Genomic DNA, 20,077 nt, shown 5'->3' with positions numbered 1-20,077 from the left:
AATTTTAAATCCATGTAGACATTGAGGGTTCTCGGGAGGGGCCGTGCTAACACCTGCTGCTCTCTGGCAGCAGCACCATGCTCTCCCTTGTTTTAAATACACTTTAGAGCAACACGCAGCAACACTACACTTGAGCGGGAGGAGGGAGGTATGGGGTCTTAACACACCCCCGTTCTCTGCTAGCCATCGGGGCGGGGCGGCTGGGAAGAGATGCTGGCTGTCCGATTGGCCTCCCTGCTGCTGCGGAGCCTTGGGCGGTCTGCTTGCCTCCACCCCGGAGGGAAGGGTAACATCTCTTGGGTCTGGGTGCCGTTTCCATCTCTGGGGGTGAGGATACCTGGACCCGGGGTATAGAGTATGTTTGGGGAGTGTGATTGTGTGTACATGTCCATTTACGTTTATTCCTACGTTGGGTGAGTGCTGAGTGTTTGTATATGTGTGCATGAGGGTGGGAATGCATGTCTGTGTCTGTGTGTGCCTGTTTGTCTGTGTCTATATGTCAGGTCGGGTCTTAGACTCCACCTCTCTGGGAACTCCCAGGCCCTCCAAAGTGTGGAGGCCTATCTCCCCTCACCACACTCCCTGCCGGTGACTGATGCCCTCAGGGGTCGGTGCATTGTTGGTTCTTGGTGTCCGGGGCTGGGCGCTCAGGTCATGTGCCAGCTCACTCCCGGTGGCTACTTGGCGGGGCCTGGCGCCTGCTGCTCGGTCAGGCCTCTTCCGGGGCGCGGGGGGCCCTCGGGCCTCCGGCCTCTGTGCCTGCGGCTCGGTTCACTCTGGCACAGCTGGCTGCCGGCGGAGCCGGCGGGCACGCCGGTGCAGCCCCCTCTAGCTTCTGCCCGGTGGCTACTGGGTGACCCCTCGTCTGGGGATCCTCAGCCCTTCCCATGAAGGTGGCACGGATGCCCCTCCGGTGGTCCTCCTTGGGCTCTTGCACTCTGGGGCCTCTGGATGTCTGGGGCCTGGATCTCCTCCATGCCTGCTTCATGCCCTGGGGGACGAGGCTATGGCTCTCTACATCCTCTAGCAGACCATTACATGGGGAAACCATTTGAATACAAGCGCGCCGATCCACACAGGTGTGCACATGGGTGTTCACTGTTCGTAGACTTAAATCACACCTTTCTTGGCTGCTACTTCAAAGCACATTGTGCGCTGTCTGTCCTGCGTGCTGCATTTACTGCTGTTTACACTTAGCTAGATTAATGCGATGGTGTTGTGTATAGTATGTTGCTTTGTTTTGTTTTTTTTGCTTGTTTTCTATTCTTTTTCTCTCAACAGGTGATCCCGGAGATATTTTTTCTTCCCCCCTTTCTCACTGTCCCTCTCCCCTTCTGTTTTTCTTTTCCTTCCTCTTTCTTTCTCCCTTTCCTATCCCTCACTCATGTCTGTCCCGTCTGTAACAACTGAAAATAAAATAAATAATCAAAACAAAGGTCGATCAAATGGACCAATACGGCAATGCCATGATGATCCATTTGGCAGGATATGTATTTTTTAAAATTCCAATCCATTCTTCTTTGGCAGCATTTAAATAACCTTGATCAGATTTGATGGTTTTGTTACAGACTTTTCAAAAAAGTGTTTTGCTTTTCTTTTACAAATGTGGGGATTAAATTGTGTTAAAATGTACAAAACAGTGATGTCATGTTTTGTGACAAGGACCCAGGCACAGAGAGACTTGATGAATTTAAGAATCTTATGATTTAATAAAGAAATTTGCAGACTTGTACAGAGATGGTAAAATTATGATGACTGATAACGGAGACGAAGACAACAGACGATGAGGACAGGGAGGAACAGGGGTTTAAATGCATCAAAGTGACAGTCAGAGAGAACTCGGGACAACATTTAAGGATGCAGGGACTGACAGAGACAGGTTTATCTTGCCTGCTCTCTGGGTGCTCAGCACCCCCAAAGCTCTGATCCTAGAATCGCCCCTGGCGACGAGTAGTTTTTTTTTGTTTAATTTATTCATATTAAAGAACGTTATATTCACTTAATTCCCAATTTAATAATGAACCAAAAAAAGTGTATCAAATATTTATTACACATTTTTATTGTTGATTGTTATTGTTAATATTACTGACAGTGTTAGAATTAGTACACAATAAAATTATCAAAATCAATACAAAAAAGAAAACTGTAAACAGTGTCGTACATTCACTTTGTACAATCTTTTGAAGATTTTTGAAAAACTAGAAAATACAAATACAATACATGTGAAAATGAATGTCACACCAAAACGTAAGGGTAAGTAGTGAAATCAAAAAGTATACGACTAAATGCATTTGAAATAAAACTGGTGCCTTGATTTATTTTGATTGTATTTTTCCCATCAAATGTTTCTTTGTGTTCAGTTCAGGTTTAATTACAATAATATAGCATTTTGGTGCAAAAATACAAAAGAGTAGCCCATAACTTGATGCCAGAATAGCAAATATTTCCACAGCAACTGTGAATTTCCCAGGAGAGCTGACATAAGCAGGTATAAAGGTTAACCACACTGCACAGAATATCAACATGCTGAAAGTGATAAATTTAGCTTCATTGAAATTATCAGGCAGCTTTCGAGCTAAAAAAGCAAGTGCAAAACATAACATAGCCAGAAGCCCTATGTATCCTAACACAGCCCAGAAACCTACAGGTGATCCCAGGGCACATTCAAGTATAATTTTCTCTTTGTAATGGTTCATATTTTTGTAGGGGAATGGTGGGTTTATTGTTAGCCAAAGAATGCAAATCAATACCTGTATGAGAGTGAAAGCTAGAACACTCAGTCTCTGCTGTACAGGTCCAAACCATTTCATGACATTAGTCCCTGGAAGTGTAGCTTTAAAGGCCATCAGTACTACTATTGTTTTCCCCAGAATACAAGAGATACAGAGCACAAAAGTTATGCCAAATGCTGTGTGTCGAAGCATGCAGGACCACTTGGAGGGCTGACCAATGAAAGTTAGAGAACACAAGAAACACAGAGTCAAGGAGATGAGCAGCAGGAAGCTCAGCTCAGAATTGTTGGCCTTTACCAATGGAGTGTCCTTCTTGATTAAGAATAGAGCAGCCACTATCAAAGTAAGGAGAACACCAAAGAAAGTAAAAAACACAATAATTTTTCCCATAAATTCTGTGAAGGAAAGAAACTCAACATTTTTTAATATACATGCATCTCTGTTTTGATTGGACCAATATTCTCCAGGACACTTTTTGCAGTCATTAGAATCTGTAATGAAAACAGTGTTGCCGTTATTGGTATTAAATCAGTGTAACTGTAAATCAGTAACTGTACCACAGAAGACTTAAACATGACACATAAACTGTAGAAAGCAAACAGTGTATGCACGTTGCTGTAATTCAGGACTGTGATACCTGTGGTGTTGCTGATTTCTCCTTCTGCACATGGCATACAGTCATAGCAGCAGACTGGCTTTCCTTTTTGAAGAACTTTATGTGTTCCTGGACGGCAGCTGACACTGCACACTGAGACAGGCAACTTCAGATCCAATAAAGAGGAATATGTGAAAGATTTTGAAGAGACACATTTTTAACTATGTTGTTTTATCAGTTACAATATTTACCTCTTTGCTTCCTCCAGGCCACACAATGGCTTCAGTTTTAAGAACAAACCTCTGACCAGGAGGTAGAGAAGCATCATAATAGCCAACTGGTATAAACTGAACAGATCCATCTGGTCCATGCTGCCAGTTTACCACCTCGTACCTGGCAGCAGTTGCTCCAGTGCTGTCAAACCACACTCGATCCCCATTCTTAATAGTAAAGTTCACTTGCTTTAGGGACTCCACTACCTGAAGACCAGAAAACTAAACTGTGTCATATATTGCCATTATATTAATATCACTATTTTGATGTACAAAACAAAGAAAAGTTTAGTCATTAGTTTAGTTTACCTGCCTATGAGTAACATGAACTTTCTTGTCACACCCTTGAATGTTTGAGCACTTTAGGATATTGTGCAGAGAATAAGCTACAGCATAGACTGCTTTGTAAATGTTACTGGAGTATCTCAGCTCTGCCACATCATCATCATAATCTATCAGCTCCATTAGATCCTGATTTTCTTTGCAAAATGTAGTATTTATCATACTGTCCTGGTTTGCCTCCTTACACTGAAATTCTGTCTCCCAAAAGCCTTTGACTAAAAAATCTTCCATGCCACTGATATTAGCCTTTTGCACTGCAAAGCCCAGTGAGCCTCCCAATACAGCAAAGCTGGTAGGAGTCACAAGGCTGTCAGCAGTAATCCAGGCCTCCACTCCAATGAATTGTCTGCCAGTGATGTTGTGTAGACTCAATTGCTCCAGAAGGTTGTTCATCTCTACATGGGCCAGGAAACCAACAATAACCCGGGAAGTGCTCTTACGGATCACATCAACCACTTTTAGAAGTTTTTCTGGTTCTGCCCTGTGAAACTTCTCTCTGTATTCCACACACACTCCTTCTTCTTGGGCCGCAGCTAGGAAGATAGCCATGCCATTGTTACCATAGTCACTATCACTATTGACTGCTCCAACCCAGGTCCAGCCAAAGTGCTTGACCAGTTGAGCGAGGGCTCGACTTTGATAAAAGTCACTGGCAATGGTTCGAAAAAAAGAAGGATATTCTGTCCTGCTACTCAAACACTCACAAGTAGCTGAATGACTTATCTGAGTACACACAATAGAAAGATGTAAGAAAGAGAGACAGAATAAGGAAAGTTTACATTTCATATGCATACATGGAATATCCATCAACATCCCTCTTACCACTGGTATTTTAAATGGTCCAGTAGTTTGTGACAGAACAATGGTTGAAGAGGATTCAGACTCCCCAATAATAGCATGCACAGCTGATTGGCCAGAGCAGCTCTTTCCCAGCATCCATTCATCACCATTAATCAGGGCCATAACTGCACGCATTGAGGACAGTGTTGAGCCACAGTTGTCATAAATACGATATCCAATAGAAACATTGCGAAGAAGAGAACTGTTTTTGTTTATTTCCTCAATAGCAAATATCATCGTCTGTGCAAATCGAAACTCCCTAAGGTTGACACTGAGAAATGAAAAGCAAATATAAACTTGTGTTTACTGTCACAAACCTCAGTATTTTTGTTAATAGCATAAAATTACCTGGAACATCTGAGGCGTTTGGGTTTCTCTGTAAAGACAAGTGAAGGCGATGTTATTTTGCTGTGGATGGAAAAGGCTCCACCGATCATAACATCTCCTTCTTTTGACAGCATAGGAAACTCTGGACTCCCCAGTATCTGACACAGAGAAGCTTTCTCCTCTACAGTTTGAAATGCAAAAAATCCAATGAACACTAGCCCTGTTATCAATGACAACATCTTCTATTTATGCATTATGGTGGGAAAAAGCTACTCTTGTCTGGGTTAGAGCAGAATTTTATCTTAGACCATGACAGGGTACGTTAGTTTTTACCAACCAATCAGAGACAGGAAAACTTTCATTGGGCCTCGTCATGATATTATGTGTTGATAATGATTTGTTACAATTTTAGGTTTTTTAGATTTCCAAATTTATATGAAACAAATAAAACAAATTATAACTTCGGACCAACAAACATAAAGTCCAGTGCATATCAATGCATAATTATACACAATTTAAGGATTTAACATAAAATATTAGATAAAACTTGTGCATTTTGAAAAAAAAAAATCCATAAATACTTAAAATTTTAATTTAATCCCACTATGCAAAGTGATGTCAGAGTAACCTTTTTAATATGTCACTTTTGGACGTCCAGTTTTGGTCCACTGGAGGGGTTGTTTTGTAACGCCAGGTGACATTTTTTTCTCAACGTCTATAGAACATCTAGTGTAGATGTCTGTAGGACCTCCATGTACAGGCTATTTATAGTCAAACTGTGGTTGTTGTGGACATCTTTTCAATGCCAAGCTTAACAAAACTTAGCCTAAAGCCTAAAGCCTGTTTAAATGTTGTTTTTATACTGTTGCTATCCGGTCTTTAAGTCTGACATCACTAGCCGTGTCTGGGCTCCAGGCTCCGCTCCAGGTCCATAAATCAAAGGATCACTGTGGCATCACTGAGAGCTGAAAAAGTGTCTAAAGTCTTTCATCTGTAATAAAATGATCAGCGTTCTGCTCTACCAGGTGTAACAATTGAGTTTAACATCCGGGCATCCATGAAAACGGAATTTATGACATTTAACGTAGTTAGAAATTAGCAGAAAGTTAGCTCGCTAGCTTCCATCTAAATACTGACTGGGGGATTTTGGAAACAAATTCAAATGTACGGCTCTGCTATCACTTCCAACATAAATGAAGACAGAACAGCAGTGACGTTTGTAGGGTTACTGAAGTTTGGCTAGCTGGTATATAATGATTTGCTACGTGACCGCTAGCGACACAGCTATGTTGGCATAATATAAATACGCTAACTATTTTCCACTTGATAAAAGTTAACGTGAGTGTTCTCGGTGGTCAGGAACAAATGTAATCGCATGGCAGGATGCTGTAAATGGACCAAACTTCAGCCAGGAGAGCAACTGAGATAATCCATCCACAATACAAGGTTAGTCATTCATATACTGCTGCATGGGCTGGGCTGTAGTTACATTGTAAGGTTTTAAAAACTGAGCTTAAATAAATGATTAGCGGTAATGAAAGCCGAGGGAGGTCAACAGTGATCACTGACTGTTTTTAGGAGCTTTTTGAGATTAAATAGAAGGAAATACAAAACATTAAACATGTTAACAACACAAAAGCCATATTAAACACAGACTACTTTAGGCCCGGAAGCAGGATTTGTCGCGTCATCAGTTAAAGACCGGATAGTGTCAGTAGTCACATATTTTCAGAGGGTAAAGGACATGTTTTCTATAGACTACCAGTTAATCTTTTTGTTGCTTTGTTTACACTTTTGTATCCGTCTATAGCCATCATTTGTGGCTGAGACAATCAAATGAAGTTGTTGGAAAATGATCTGGAACAGTATGCCACCTTCTGAAATGGGTCTAGATCATAACATTTATGTACAAATGAATGCAGAGTGATCAGTGCACATCTCCAAGATGCCGCAGGCTCTTGAAGCTAAAACAAAAGTGAGCAGCTGCTCGGTGGACATGTCCCCAGCTTCTCACAGTTTGGAAAATGTGCGTGTTGACAAAGACTGTCGAGCAGATAGTCCAGTTCATACATATACACTTTCACAAACTTCTCCTACTTGTCATTGCAACTTCTCTACCAATCACAACCATGTTCACTTCCTCTTACAATCATAAGCCATTTGTAATAAAACACATTTGTAATTAAAAAATGATTTAAAAAATGTATAAATAATGTACATTTCCTGCACCTGTCATAGACACATAATGTCCAGAAATATTACCCAGTCCAAAGCTCAAATGTTGAACATCATATTGGCGTCCAAGTTTGGACGTCCAAAATGTGGACTTGCTTTGGACATTGATCCATGACCAGAATTGATGGACCCAATATAGATATGATGTTTAGTGGGATTTGATTTATGAGTAAAATGTACTATTTGGCTATTTTCACACAGAGTTATGGCCAGGAGGCCTTGATTTCAAAATGTAGAGATGATGAATGCTACCGTATGTTTAACTCAAAAGTGTTCAGCTACCCTATCTTTCATTCAGTTTATTTTATTTTATACATATGATTGTACACACTCTGTTTGCTGTAATGAAAATAATGAGAATATATGTCTTCAAGAATATCATATCTTGTGTAACTGTTCCTCAATAAGATTACATTTTTAAAGTTAGTTAATTTATACATCAGTGTACATACAGTTCCTCAAAATGTAAAGGTATGAAAAGTGGGGACCATAATTAAATATAGTATATGGTTTGCAGTTGTTCATCTTGGGAACTTATACAAGCTTCTAAATACAAACAAGGCACTTCATTTTTGCAGGGCTTCAAAATGCTGCAAAGTTTTAATATTGACTATTTTAGATCACATAGGAAATTTGTGTTCCAGCATACAAATGATAGTATTACTGCTGAACACTGTCATAACCATGTACATTATTACTGGTAATGTGACCCAAATAACTGCCTTTTTTATTACACTTAATATTGTAACATGGCATACCAAGTAAGTCATTTTTTTCAGAAAACAACTAGTGCAGTAGTTTTCAATAGTAACTATTATTTTTTTGTAAACTGTTATGAACAGTTGGGGAAGATGATTTGAAAGTCTTTTTTACTAACAAAACCTCAGCTGGATGAACATAGTGATGTGGAATCCTACATCTAGTAATCTAGAAATCTGGGCTAATATGTTGAGGTTTTTTTAATCTGTCAATTTCTTTCTTTCTTTGTTCTGTCTGCTTTGAACAGAAAGTTTGAATGTGAAATAAAAACAAAAGAAACAAACAAAAAACAACATTATATATTGCATGTGGATTTACACATAATCATTCTTGATTTGAATTTGTGCTAAATGCTTTTGGCATGTTTACCTTGTATTTTCAGTTATTTCCCTGTGTGGCACTTTAAGAAGGTATTGCATTTGGATTAGGGGATTAAAGTTACACTTTTGACAAGGAAGCAAAATAAACAATTTAGCATAACTGATTTAGCAGTGTATTGAGCCTTGCAATAATTAATTTTGTTATTGTTGCCTTTCAGCCAAAGGGATGTTCAGTAGCAGCTGGTGTGCCTCTTGGGCCCTTTTGAATTACCAAAAGATATTGTTAATTTTGTTTATGCAAAGTTAAATTGGTGTTTCGGTCACAGTTGTTTACCTTTGGGTATTGATTAAGTTCGAACACAGGTGCTGAAGTGCAGGTGCCTAAGGCCTGACCATGACCTACACCTGTGGCTCATCCCAATCACAAGCACAATAACAAACTGAGAAATTCCCTCCAGAATACAGTCAGCTCACACACCTATCCTCTTAGCAGATACTTGTTTCCAGGAGTGTTGCATCATGATACCCTTATGATGTCCACTGGAGAGCTGGTGCCCTCAAGGCCAAAGTCTATGATTCATCTTACTTTTTGAACTTGATGAAATGAATGAAAGTCAGAAGTTAACTTCGTATATGTTTTTTTAGTGTCAAAAGACATAATCAATCAACTGGATCTGAACTTTTTATACACCTAGGCTTATTCTCTTTGGTATTATGAGGGTTGTTGCAGGGTAGGTTGGCAAAACATTGACAAATAATAAATATTTAAGCTACATTTTGATAACAATCCAAAAATGATCTGCTTCCTTCGGTACACAATGTAGTATTTATAAGTTTGTAACAGTGCAGCAGCACAATAATGATTATTACCTGTGTTCTTGTTTAATGGGGATCAGGTCTCTGTGCAGTCCAGTGATGTTCTTTATTATTGCTAAATGATCTTTATATTCAGGAGAGCATTTTAGTGTTGCAAGAGTGAAGGGCCTACACTAAAGTGTAAGGTCAGGGGTTAAGGGTTAGAGTTAGTCTTGGAAGGTCAGTATTACCATAACAGGGAACGTAGAATACAAGTCAGCTAAATTATGGGGTAGAACATGGAAAGAGAGAAATAAATAAGAAATTATAAAAGCTGAAACTTAATTTTGTTCTCATACAGAACACATCTGGGACAGCAATACAATATGTAGTGCAAGATTTAAATCAATGAAAATAAAAGAAAAAAAGTAAAATACTTAGTCTTGTTAACAAAACATTTTCCTAACAAATTACACATACACACAATCACAAATCAGTGATTTCTTTGTACCTCTATTGCATCACCATACCATGGACAATACTGTCATCTGCTGGTAGTATTGTGGAATTACTGAAAACCACATTAATTCCAGTTATGATGTATATTTTGCTGCTGCTGCAGCAGCAGCATATTATTAGTATTATTATTATTATTATTATTAGTAGTAGTAGTAGTAGTAGTAGTAACTAAAAAACTGTATACACCCAATTGTGGCATGGCCACAGACACACAAATACTGACACTGGCTGTGTGTTCTTATTATAGATTGAAACTTAATTTCTTAATTTCTTAACCTCAATGAAGATAAGCCCTAGAATTCAATGTTGTGTCTTTAAGTAAAACCAATTAAGGGCCTTGTTCAGTCAAACTGTGCAATGTTTAAAGAAATGCAAAAACACCTAAGAGTCACATCTCCAACTCTATAGGCCCAAGTTGGCATGTTAAATATTGAAGTTCATGACAGTACAATTAGAAAAAAGCCTTAACAAGTATGGCAATACCCTAATAAACCACAATACCTCTGGAATAATATCCTTTCAAAAGCAGAGAAGAAAATGGAAACGTCTAACCATAATGCATGGCACCATGTTTGCTGGAAACCAAATCCAGCACATCAGCACAGACGCCTCATACCACATATCAACACAGTGGTAGAGGGGTGATGTTTTGGGCTTATTTTACCACAGAATCTGAGCACATTGATACCAAAGTATTGTAGAGTCTAATGTGAGCTCATCTGTCCGAGAGCTAAAGCTTGGCCTAAACTACATCATGGAACAGAGTAGTGATCCAAAGCACAGCAGCAAATCTAGAACATAATGCCTGAGACAGTAAAGAATCTAGCTGACAGACCTCACCTTGGCCAGAATGCTATCGCTGGAAAAAAATGCCCACAAATATCAATAATCTGAAGCAATAGTGTTAATATCATTGGGTTGAAATTCCTCTTCAATGATGTGAGGGATTGGTAAAGATATGCAGAACATTACTTCAAGTTTGTGTTGCTAAAGGTGGTTCTTGAGTCATCTTGATAGTTTCTGACTCATTGTTTCTTCATTCTGGTATAGTTTTGTTAAAAACAAAATGATATACTATATGTAATATGTATGTTAGATTATTTATTGCCGTGTACCTCAAGATGTAATAATTGAAATAATTTTTTAACCTGGTTAGGACCAGATGATTTATTTATTTTTTGTTATGTCCAGATACATAAAACCTTAGAACTGAAAGAAGATGTACTTTCTTTTCTCATGACTCTATAAGGTCACAGTAGTTTCTCTTACAGGGACAATCTTAAGAGTAAATCCAAATGTTTGCAAAATATCACTGGGCTTCAGGTATAACGGTGACATTCAGTAATAATGAGAAACATCTTCTGATGTGAAGTGCAAACTCGCAAAAGGACTGAAATCAAACAATTGCTTTGTTTGCCAAAATTCAATGGAACCAACAGGGGTACTTGGTTAAGGTCATCTTTGGCGGCAAATCTTTTCCCACTGCCCTGATTTCTGCTGCATACTAGGAGATGGTCACAGGCCCAAGTGTCCATATCAAAATATGACATTTACCAAAGAATTGATGATGACGTGTGGATACTTTTTAAAAGGCTGCAACGAGGGAAATTCTAAAGATGACTGTGCTCATAGAAGAAAAATACTATATTTCCCAGTTCTGCCTAAAAGGTTTTACAGCTAGATAACTGAATTACAATTAAATTGTGGGTAGATGACAATTGAATAGAAGATATTCAGCAGAATTAGAGTATGGCAATACCCTAATAAACCACAATACCTCTGGAATAATATCCTTTCAAAAGCAGAGAAGAAAATGGAAACGTCTAACCATAATGCATGGCACCATGTTTGCTGGAAACCAAATCCAGCACATCAGCACAGACGCCTCATACCACATATCAACACAGTGGTAGAGGGGTGATGTTTTGGGCTTATTTTACCACAGAATCTGAGCACATTGATACCAAAGTATTGTAGAGTCTAATGTGAGCTCATCTGTCCGAGAGCTAAAGCTTGGCCTAAACTACATCATGGAACAGAGTAGTGATCCAAAGCACAGCAGCAAATCTAGAACATAATGCCTGAGACAGTAAAGAATCTAGCTGACAGACCTCACCTTGGCCAGAATGCTATCGCTGGAAAAAAATGCCCACAAATATCAATAATCTGAAGCAATAGTGTTAATATCATTGGGTTGAAATTCCTCTTCAATGATGTGAGGGATTGGTAAAGATATGCAGAACATTACTTCAAGTTTGTGTTGCTAAAGGTGGTTCTTGAGTCATCTTGATAGTTTCTGACTCATTGTTTCTTCATTCTGGTATAGTTTTGTTAAAAACAAAATGATATACTATATGTAATATGTATGTTAGATTATTTATTGCCGTGTACCTCAAGATGTAATAATTGAAATAATTACAATATTACAATGAAGTCTGAAAGTCATGATGGAGATTTGAGTGGCCTGAATACAGCCAATGTTATTTGAACTCATACTGATATTTTTAATCCTTGTAAACCTAATGAATATAAATATATACGTATATGTACAGCATTAGCTTGAACATAAATTAGATAAACTACTTTGAAATGTAATGTTTAATTTCAAATTGTGAAAACAATGACACCCTTGAATAGAAACCTTTATACTTTGTATACCTTTGTACTCAGTATGTGTGTGTTTCTTAAAGTTAACTTAGAAGAGTTTTTTTTTCTTCTCTTCAATATTAAACTAATAATTGCAGGTGACAGTAACTAATGTCTCACTGCCATCTCACTAATTAATGGCATCAATGCTAATTGTTTTGAGAGAAACAAGGTAACCTTCAATTAAAAAAATTCTAAATTAATTAGTTTTCAACGCAACACCTGGTGAGCTCTTGTTTTCTATCCTAAGGGCCAGATGTCATCAGTCTTGTCGAAAACACTTGCTTGTCTTTTCTTGCCCAGTTTGCCCCTTGTCTACCTCCCACCCCTCTGGGAAAAAGGTAAATTGGCAGGTTTAGGTTGATGTCATAACATAGTTTCCCTTTCATAATATGCTCACAAACAAGTTTAAGTGCTTCCCAAGTGCACACACTTACGCTTCAATGCATGTTGTTATTCATTCAGATTAAGACAACACATGTTGTTTTCATCATCTACAAGTTCACAAACAAGTGACATGCAAACATCAAAAAAACTTGCCACAAGTGAAGGATATTTAAAAACTTTTGTGTCTGTGAATATGTGTGACGTATTCCATGTTATACATAAGCGTATGCATATACATTTTAAATCTTATATAATAATATATCTATACATTTATAAGATGGCACTGGGCCTAAATTGTGATGTGACCACTACCCCTACTACTATTTGGTTAAATTACTTTTATTGAGCTGCACCACACCAAATGCTGCACAACACCAAATGCTCCTGGTAGACAGCAACAACCTTCTAGCATAATTCTGGTTGGATATCTGACAACTCTTTACTTTGTAACTTTATCAGTTTCAAAATCACTTTTGATGTTTGTTGTCTTGGAACACCCAGTTGTTTTTAAGTTGAAACCATCTAGCTGTTGATTTGAGGTGATGTTAATTATTTCATTGACTTTGTGCAATGTACTAGCAAAATAACCCCAGAGCATGACCACCACCATGCTTAATAACTGGTACTCGTACTCCAAAAATACCTCTTGTCAATTTGGCTAAATAGTTTGATCTTTTTCTTGTTTGACCATAAAGCATTTCTCCCAGAAATTGTTTGGCTTGTCAATGTGGGCAGCTGAATATTGATTTGAAAGTGGCGATTTTGAACCATTCAGTCCATGGTTATGTAAAACTGCCTTCTTGTGGACAGTGACACTTTTTCAGCAGTTTCCAGTTCCTGGCAGGCTTGGTGGTTCCTGGGTTGTTGCTGTACCATAGGAAACCAACCTCTTTCTTTTGATCTCAGACAATGCTGTCACTGTCAGAGATCTTCGCGCCTGTCAATTAACATGTGCATCCATCCTTTATATTGCTGCCATCTTGTGGCTGCAGTCAGCTATATTCACTTGTGTCAATCTCAGAAAAGACCCCAGTTCTCTCTGTTTTGGGGACGTTTCCATTCTCCATTAAAAATTACTTTAACTGGACAAGCTGAAAGGCCAGCTGTGTTTTTCTTGTAATTTGAACATGCACATTATGGATAAACCACTGGTCTTTGACGGTAATCTGATGGGAGAGTAGGTACACTTTCGAAGTAGCATCTATGAAATTATCTGAATATGTTTAACCAGCTGCTTTGTCAACACATCAGATTCATTTTTCATTCATATTTTCAATCCCCACTGTGTAGATATTTACAGTTAACTTTGTCTGCTCAAGCCTCTTAATTCAGCTGATTCTTTATTATTATTTTATTATAATAATAATAAAAAAAAGTCACCCCACACCACTGGCTTTAAGTTGATTTTGTGGGAAAAAATATTCATGCTAAAAATGTTGAAAATCAAACAGCAAAGTTTGAAGTAACCTTCCTTCTCTGAACAGACTATTAGCCTGGAGACTGAATATTCTGAAGACTCTAATATGCCGCAGGTCTCTTAATGCTTCCAAGTACAAAAGGAAATGATTTTTGCCTGACAGTGAGAGGCAGTGCAATTTTGCTCAATATTCACTGTGTGAGAAACAACAAGGAACTGCTTGATCTGCACAGTAAATCAAGCCCTATACCATCATATCACAACCAGCGGTTCTTTATTTTTCCATATATATCCAGCAGAGCGCACCTAGAGTATAGGTATACATATTGCCTGGATCATTTTCATTTTCCTTACAACAGCAGAGAAAATGTGTTTCCAGGACAGCTAGAATTTGTAATTCTATGTTCTTAATCTCTTCTGTGTGCTGGTTACAGCCATGTCATTTTTGCACTTATTATACTCAATGTTATTCCTGATTTCTGAGCTCTTCACCTTCCAGGCATTCTGCAAATCCAGCCTATACTTAAAATCTGAAGCCACAGGTAATACTTTAAATTCAAATTGCCTGCTAAATCAAGAGTGTTTCCTTTACTGTCATGTTATGTCCCTTCTAGGGTGAGGCTGAGAAAGAGATCCATCTAACCGAAAATATCAGACAAACAAATCTAAGGAATTAGATATGTGTGACATGCATTCCATGATAGATAGATTCACTCGCTGGGCCCACGTCCTCGTATGAGGTTTTACATCGTTTTAGTAGATAAAGGTGAATGGCTTGGACATAAATTGAGCTGTGGTTTGGGAAAGGCCTCGAAGGGGACTGGCGGAGGTTCCCGGGCCTGGCAGATCCCTTTATCTCTTTATACTTTATCTCCAATTAGATTCAGATATCCTAACCAAAAGAAAGAAACTACACTACACCAAACCTCACTACCTAACATAAAGATGAGAAAAAGAAGTCAGATAGATAGATTGGATTTGAATTAGCTGATTATGTTTGTAGCCCTTTACATCAATATAATGGCGCAAAACTGACATCTAATAAGGAAGAAAGAAAATGAACAAGTTGTTCTCTATCGAGCTGATAATATCTGCAGACTCAGACTGATGGGACAGAGGTGACTGTAAATTAAGTAAGACCTCCGAAACTTTCAATTTATGCTCCTTTCAGCAATCAGCCTGTCATCAGAGGGATGATATGGAGGAGGAACACACATGAAAAGTGATGCAGCCTAGAAGATGTCCCAAGAAAGATATAATTTCAGCATTTTTATATAATTTCTCCTAGATTTTCTCCAAGATTTAGTGTTGCATGTCACTGATTTGTCACTCTACTAGGTGGGGTCCAGTGAAATGAGCTTGTGAGGTAAATCCAACAAAGGGAAGCATCAGTGAAAAAGTGTGGTTACAATTCCCACATTAATGCTGAGACAGAACTAATCTGTCTGTGGAATTTAATCTTCATCCTTCTCAATTGTGACCAATACACAAAGCTACTTCAGACCACTTGTAGCAGTGACTTTCTCCAAAACAGAAAAGATAAAACAATCTGTTTTCATAGTTGTGGGTCTGCGACCTAGCATTTATGTGTTTGGTCCTTTGATTTTGTTTTATTTAATATTCTGAAGTTAAGATTCTGTTCCAGGTTTTGGTTCTTATTATAGTTGTAATCCCTCTGTTTTATATTTATTTGTTTTTTGTTGTATTATCTAGTCTTTAGATTTCATTCCTCCCATGTGTTCCATGTCGCTCCTCATGAAGTCAGTTGTGTCTGTTTGTTTACCTTTCTTATCCATGTCAAGTTCGTGTCCTTGTCTCTGTCTCAGTGGTTATGCTTTCTGTTTTATTGTGGTGGCCGGTGTCTCTTGTGCGTTATGTTCAGCTTTGCTTCACCTGTGTCGTTACTCCTGATTTTCCCCCGCTGTGTTCCCAGCTGTCTCCACTTCCCCATCTCCTCCTGTGTGTGTGTATGTATTGACTGCATCTCTCTGGCTGTGTCCCAATCCAGCAACCGCACGCTTCGTAGTACGCGCAGTTTGCGGACTACGTACGGCAGGTACTACAAAGTACGACAAGTGCAGAAGTGAGAGGCTTGTGAAATGGGACGGTCTGGCCTTCGTCACGCTGTTTGACAGAAATGAAGCAGAAAAAAATGTTTTTTTTGTTCGTTCATTTTTTTTTATGACATCACTTTGATTAGTTGAGTATCTGAGGCTGAGACCACAGGACTGTAAAAACATGATTGCTGGGCTTCATTTCTGTACTGTACTTAAGATTAGTTAGTAAATAACAATTAGCTTATGTTGTTCATATGGCCAATATTATAGTTATTGTCAGATTATTATGATATATTACAGCAGTGAGCTTGAACTCTGGGTCAAAGATTCAAGTTGCATTTATTCAAATTTCCTATCACCTTAAATCTTTACTCAAAGACAAGTATCTTTGACAGTGTATCTATAGATGTATTATATATAAGAGACAAATATTGTTCTTTTAATATGTTGGCATTATTAAATATATATATATATATATATATATATATATATATATATATATATATATATATATATATATATATGTGTGTGTGTAAAAAGCAAATGTACGACCTGTGATAACTGTTTCTGACAGAATGAAGAGTAGACTGATATATTAAATATTCCTTTATTGGGTGAGAAAATCAGACCATGTCATAACTGCTTTAAGTCATACAGAATAGATATCAGAGCCTTAAACAGGCTGACTTCTGCTAAATGGGTCAAACTGGGCACAAAGTATACAAACACATAACATCCTTATAGAATATGATGTAACACTATAGATCAACTTACCTCAGAATATATAAAGCATATAAACAATTACAGCGATATGATGCAACAAACACAGCAGTGCTACTAATCCAAAATACTCAAAGCTTCATAGAACTGAAACAAACATTTATTTTTAGGTCCATTCTGCTGCTGATACATACTTTAGGTTTCTGAACATTAAACTCGTTGCTGCCTTTCATAGTGTGTAACTTTAAGGCCCTGAGTACTTTCTCCCACACTGAAAACACTGGAACATAAAATTATTTGAACATTACCTAATAAGACTGATTCAGGACAGACAATAAGTTATTTTAAACTTTCCTAGCAGTCCTTCACAAACAGGGAACAGTCTGTCTATTCTCTCCATCTGTCAGCTGCTGCTGGCTCTTCCTCCTCCTCTTCCTCACACATTGCTGAGTTTGTCCTGGTGCATCTTCAGGGGTGCAGAGCCACACAGATGATGCAGCAGTGGGTCCCTCAGTCTGTCCTCACTCTGGACACTTGCAGTTGTCACACATGGAAATCAAATGTGTGATAAGCTGCAGGATTCAAACACAAGTGTAACCTGTTTACCTTTTTCTCACTATGAGTATCATCCATTATTCTCCCCCAGTAATTAAGGTTAGGGTATGTATTTTTTTATTCCAATCCATTCTTCTTTTGCAGCATTTAAATAACCATGATTAGATTTGATGGTTTTGTTACAGACTTTTCAAAAAAGTGTTTTGCTTTTCTTTCACAAGTGTGGGGATTAAATTGTATTAAGATGTACAAAACAGTGATGTCATGTTTTGTGATGAGGACCCAGGCACAGAGAGACTTGATGAATTTAAGAATCTCATGATTTAATAAAGACATTTGCAGACTTGAACAGAGATGGTAAAATTATGATGACTGATAACGGAGACGAAGACAACAGATGATGAGGACAGGGAGGAACCGGGGTTTAAATGCACCAAGGAGACAGTCAGAAAGAACTCGGGAAAACTGGAGACATTTCAGAATGCAGGGACTGACAGAGACAGGGAAGAAGTCTCATCGTGACGAGTAAAGTTTATCTTGCCTGGCTGCGCAGCTGTCTGGGTGCTCCGCACCCCTAAAGCTCTGATCCTAGAATCGCCCCTGGTTCCCAGATGGTACAGTGGACACATGTGTGACTCCTGTGATTAAAGCATCTTTCTTTCAGCTTAACGAGTGAACTGTCAGCTCGTTCAAACACATGTTAAAGTCTGTTTGGCTCGACACCACCGAACAGAGGCAGCAATATAACATAGCTAACATTAACAGTGCAGTGTATCCTGCTTGTGCCATGATATTCAAGACTGCAAACTGAGCAGCATCACTGACTTTCAGCTTGTTGTGTTTGTGGATATATGACTGACTTTAATTATCCATAAAATTATCACATTCTCTGTAAGATTAAGTCAACTATTGAACAGCGTATATTTTAAAGTAAAAGCTTTAAAACCAAATTGACGCTGAAAGTACAAACATCACTAATGACACATATATTTGCCAACATGTGGCCAACAGTATGTCATGGTCCTGGGTCGTTGACCCAGTGTTTTGAGTTTATTGTTATAATTTTCCAGTTTCTGCTGTTTTGTATTTGTTCTTATGGTTTGAGTTGTGTGTTTAGTGTTTTTTATCATCCCTACCTGTGTCCTTCCTCTGTGTTCTGTCCGTGTCCACGATTTGGTATTGTGAAACAGTCTTTGAGTTTCCTGTTTTACTTTGTAGGTTTGTGTCTCGTTATGCCCATTAGTTCCAGCTGTGTCCCCTCCTGTGTGTCATTTCCTAATTACCTGGTGTGTGTATTTATACTGCGTGTCTGCCTGTGCTCCTCGTCGCGACGTCTGCATTTCTCTGCATCATTTTGGTATAGCGCCGTGGCTCTCCGTTCCTCGCTTTGTGTCCTCTGTTTGTGTTAGTTTCACCAGTTTAGGTTTATGTTCAGTTCTGCCCTCACCTTGGGTTTTTCACTGTAAATAAACCTCCACCTGCATCTCCACTGCCATCTGCATCTTGGGTCCTCTTTCATTCCACCACACGACTGCTGCCCAGCCGTGACACAGTAATGTTTTAATGTCCTTTATTATTAAACATACATCGCACATAAATAAGTGACATAATATTCAGTACTTACTTTTGGAAGTTTACTCTTTGACCGCCACGCTTCAGGCATCCGCCGTTTTCTTTTCGAAACAAAATATCCACACCTACCGGCGCGCTATGAATTGTGGGATATATGGGACCACAAAGTCTACACCGGTCTACACTTCAAATTTGGGGAAATGAACTGCGCATTTGTCGACCGCATTTGGAGTGCTCTTTGAATTAGGACATCCTTTGTCGCATCGCTGTGACGTAATCGGTCTCCAAATGCGCACTAAGAAGCATGCGGTCGCTGGATTGGGACACAGCCTCTGTTTCTTGTTGTGTGCTCGTCATTTGTTGTGTGCTGCTGTTTGTTTCTATGTTTTCTCCCTAGGCTTAGTCACTTTGCCAGTCAGTTTGTTCCTGCCATGTTTGATCGTATGTTAATTCAGTTTGTTACCAGCAAAGAAGCTATGCTTTACGTTCATCTTCTGTTTGACGAGTCCAGCATATGGGTCTTACCTGCTTCACAGTCAACACATGACACTTCACTGGCCTCAAACATGAAGGTATCAACCCTCATCTGGATTCCTTCATATGCCACTAACAACCATTCATTCATCTATTGTCAAAGTCAGTGTCCAGTAAGGGCCAACAAAATCATCTGTCTGAGGAACAGTAAGTTAATTTGTTATATATGAGCTAACAACTGTGTGTGTGTGTGTGTGTGTGTGTGTGTGTGTGTGTGTGTGTGTGTGTGTGTGTGTGTGTGTGTGTGAATAATGATACATGTGCATATATGTATGTGTGTCTGTCTAATTTATGATGGGGGATGTAAGGTACAAGGATGGAATGTTAAAGTCAAATGACAGAAATGTGTGGTAATGGTGGTGCATACCAGTCTATTTTGTTCTCGCCACCATGTTAGTAAATCATAATCATTCAGAACCAATAGCCTGGTGCGATCTCCATACAGTTTGCCCT

The 20,077-nt window shown here is 38.7% G+C and overlaps 1 protein-coding gene across 1 annotated transcript; it reads right to left on the bottom strand.

Moving 5' to 3' along the window:
• Window positions 1-2,254: 2,254 nt before the first annotated feature.
• On the bottom strand, window positions 2,255-5,347 carry LOC146503372 (extracellular calcium-sensing receptor-like). Its single transcript, XM_085131123.1, has 5 exons — window positions 5,130-5,347; window positions 3,909-5,052; window positions 3,579-3,806; window positions 3,370-3,493; window positions 2,255-3,223 (listed from the first exon to the last, which is right to left on the bottom strand). The coding sequence occupies exons 1-5, from the start codon at window positions 5,345-5,347 to the stop codon at window positions 2,316-2,318; spliced, it is 2,622 nt and encodes an 873-aa protein (XP_084987249.1). The 3' UTR covers window positions 2,255-2,315.
• Window positions 5,348-20,077: the final 14,730 nt, after the last annotated feature.

This window comes from Neolamprologus multifasciatus, chromosome 14, assembly GCF_963576455.1.
Source record: "Neolamprologus multifasciatus chromosome 14, fNeoMul1.2, whole genome shotgun sequence".
Lineage (NCBI taxonomy): Eukaryota > Metazoa > Chordata > Actinopteri > Cichliformes > Cichlidae > Neolamprologus > Neolamprologus multifasciatus.
This window is presented reverse-complemented; position numbering and strand designations above follow the sequence as displayed.